The sequence below is a fragment of the Aphanomyces invadans genome, assembly GCF_000520115.1.
Source record: "Aphanomyces invadans strain NJM9701 unplaced genomic scaffold supercont1.60, whole genome shotgun sequence".
NCBI classification, from domain to species: domain Eukaryota; phylum Oomycota; class Saprolegniomycetes; order Saprolegniales; family Verrucalvaceae; genus Aphanomyces; species Aphanomyces invadans.
Window position 1 is genome coordinate 345,769 of NW_008580205.1, and position 2,658 is coordinate 348,426.

Consider the following 2,658-nt stretch of genomic DNA (forward strand, 5'->3'; position numbering starts at 1 on the left):
CTGCCACCAAATACGACAGCCTATCTGCAGCCCCAAGACGCTGGAATCATCGCCGCTTTCATGGCCAAGATCAAGCACCGCCGGTTTCAAAATGCCCTAGAGCAGATCAACGAGGTCGTTGCCGGTCGACATGACCGGTTATATGAAGTACCTCTTGATGTTGCAATGGGATAGGCCAAGGAAGCGTGGCGGTCTACGGCGCAGTCGACAGTGACGAACTGTGGACTCGAACTGGCATCATGGACGCCCACTTTACCACATTCAGTGGCAGATTGTCGAATATGGAGATTAATAGAAAGGTTTTGCAACTCATCATTATCACCACCCCCTGAGGAATTGACAAAATCGGAAGTGTGCCTCCAGAACATTGTTAATGATACTGTAAAAACGAATGAAATTTCACTGGATTTCGTGTGCTGTGGTGACTTCCATCTTTATCCTCACAAGCGAAGGCATGTCAACAGACCAAGCGACGCAACTTTACCGAGCAGGAGGACATCATGTTACTGCGCCAGGTATCGCTTGAAATGCCCTTCCAGGCACGCCGTGGTCAAGTTTTGGAACGGTGGGAAGCCGTCGCTGCTGGGTTCGGGCGAGTTCACCCGGGACGACATCGACGCCAAACGTGCATGCAATCGCTTCATGCTGTTGTTGGACGGCCACCGCAGAACCAACAAGGAGTCCCAACGCGCGTCTGGTGTGTCCGAAGAAGTCGGAGAGAAGACGATTCTTCTGGACGACTTAATGGTTGCGTACGACGACACCAAAGTGGTCGAGGCTCAGCGGGCGGACGAAACCCGTGAGGCTGCTGACCATGCCGAAGCAATGGGGAGCTTTATAAGAGCCGAGGCCATGAAGTCCATGGGGAAGCGGAAGTGTGAGAGGGACGAGTCAGATAGTGGTGCTGGTGGAGGTAATTTCATGAGAGTATTTACCCTCATGCATGAACAAGCCAAGGCAGAACTTGAATTGCAGAAGGAGAAGTTCGACAAAGAATACGAAGAACGACGCAAGGACCGCGAGATCATGGCAGAGCAAATGCGCCAGCAATAAGAATCAATAAACACATTGATCAGGATGATGATAAATAAATCATAATCCTAAGACGTGCTGTAAGTGTCTCTATAAGGTATGTCGATGACAAGCAAACACAAACTGTATTAGATGTCAATTTTCTCCAATGTGTCTAGATATTCTCGAACTGTTGGCGGCTTCAACCCAAAGAACTGGCTGATTTGATTTCCTTCAAAGTGGCAGCAATGGCAATTAGTCAAAAGCATCGCAACAGCAACGACAATTACAACCGGCGATAGTCGAATCTTTGACAACGTCTTGAACGTGATGATTGCCCACAACGACTTCAACATCTTGAAGTTCCATTCCACGGACTGCCTAACTCGACTCATCCACTTATTGAACTCTTGTCTCTCTGCCGTCAAACTGTTTCCCTTAAAGCCAGAAAGCAAGAATGGCATAATGCCATAGGTGGGATCACCATACATGACCTTACCTTCAAAAAGGAACGATCATTCGCGAATTGTTCCATCAAGTGTCGGCGACCTTCAACGGGACCAAAAAAGTACAAGCAAATGCCATCGGGTGCCGTCACTGCCTGGTAGTTGAGGCAGTGGATTCGCTTGTGACCACTGTAAACTTGCCGCTGCAAGTTTTCGCCACTGCCGGTCGAGGATATGCGGCACGTCTGGAGCTTCGTGCCGTCGATAAAACCGAACAAGTTGGACAACAGCGCCCCCTTGGCAGTTACAGCGTCACAGTACCGATCCATGTTCTGGGCAAGCAACTTCTTGTTAAGGTAGAGCAGCGAGCCCCACCGGTCGTATAGTTCGTTGATGACGTGGAGAAAGATTTCGCACAAGGAGGATCGTGATCTGCCAAACTTTGTCGACATGGTGTGGAGGCGAACCGGAAAAGTCAAACGGCCCAGCATGATGCACATTGCTTCATCTCGGTGAACTCGATTTCTCGTCTCGGTGACAGTTACAGCGGGTAGACCAAGGGCAAGGCCAACTCTTTGATGCCGGCGACGTCGAACCGATAATCCAACAGTGCGTTCGCGTCCGTCATTGCGGTTATCGAGAAGCGAACAGCCGGGATTAATGGACGTTCCACGACTCGTGAGCCAACAGTGCAAGAATAATCTCGAGTTGGCGTCGCGTCCTGGACACTGCGAGCAGCAGTACGAGTTCCTTCTGGAAGAAGGCCATCGCGCCGCAGTTTGGCGCGAAACAGGTGGAATTTTCAGAAACCCCGAAACCATATCCGGAAGATTTGTGATGACACGGACGCCAATGATTTGCAAAACACAAAACCAGGTGTCTGCATCATTATCTCCACGCCATGAATTGTCGGAATTGTGAGGATGAGGATTATGTAAGGATGGGATGCAAGACCTTTCTAATAATTCGTGAATAATTGGCAGTGAACAATAGAGCGATTTTGCTAACACAAAATTCTTGTGGACTTTCCCTGTGCGCTATAGAAACGCGCACACAAGGAAATTTGATTCTGGAATTTGCCTGTGCACAATTCCCACAGGGAAGAACTTTAAACACAAGCCAGTGATTGTTTTGAGAGCAAAATGAGCGATCTCAGCGACGCCACCAAGCGCAAGACCGCCTTTCGGTTCACCATTGCAGC

The 2,658-nt window shown here is 49.4% G+C and overlaps 1 protein-coding gene across 1 annotated transcript; it reads right to left on the reverse strand.

The window, feature by feature from the left end:
• Positions 1-1,160: 1,160 nt before the first annotated feature.
• H310_14074 (hypothetical protein) lies at positions 1,161-1,909 on the reverse strand (the record flags this gene model as incomplete). The annotated part of the gene is made up of 2 exons (XM_008881813.1): positions 1,161-1,448; positions 1,511-1,909. The coding sequence occupies 2 exons, from the start codon at positions 1,907-1,909 to the stop codon at positions 1,161-1,163; spliced, it is 687 nt and encodes a 228-aa protein (XP_008880035.1).
• Positions 1,910-2,658: the final 749 nt, after the last annotated feature.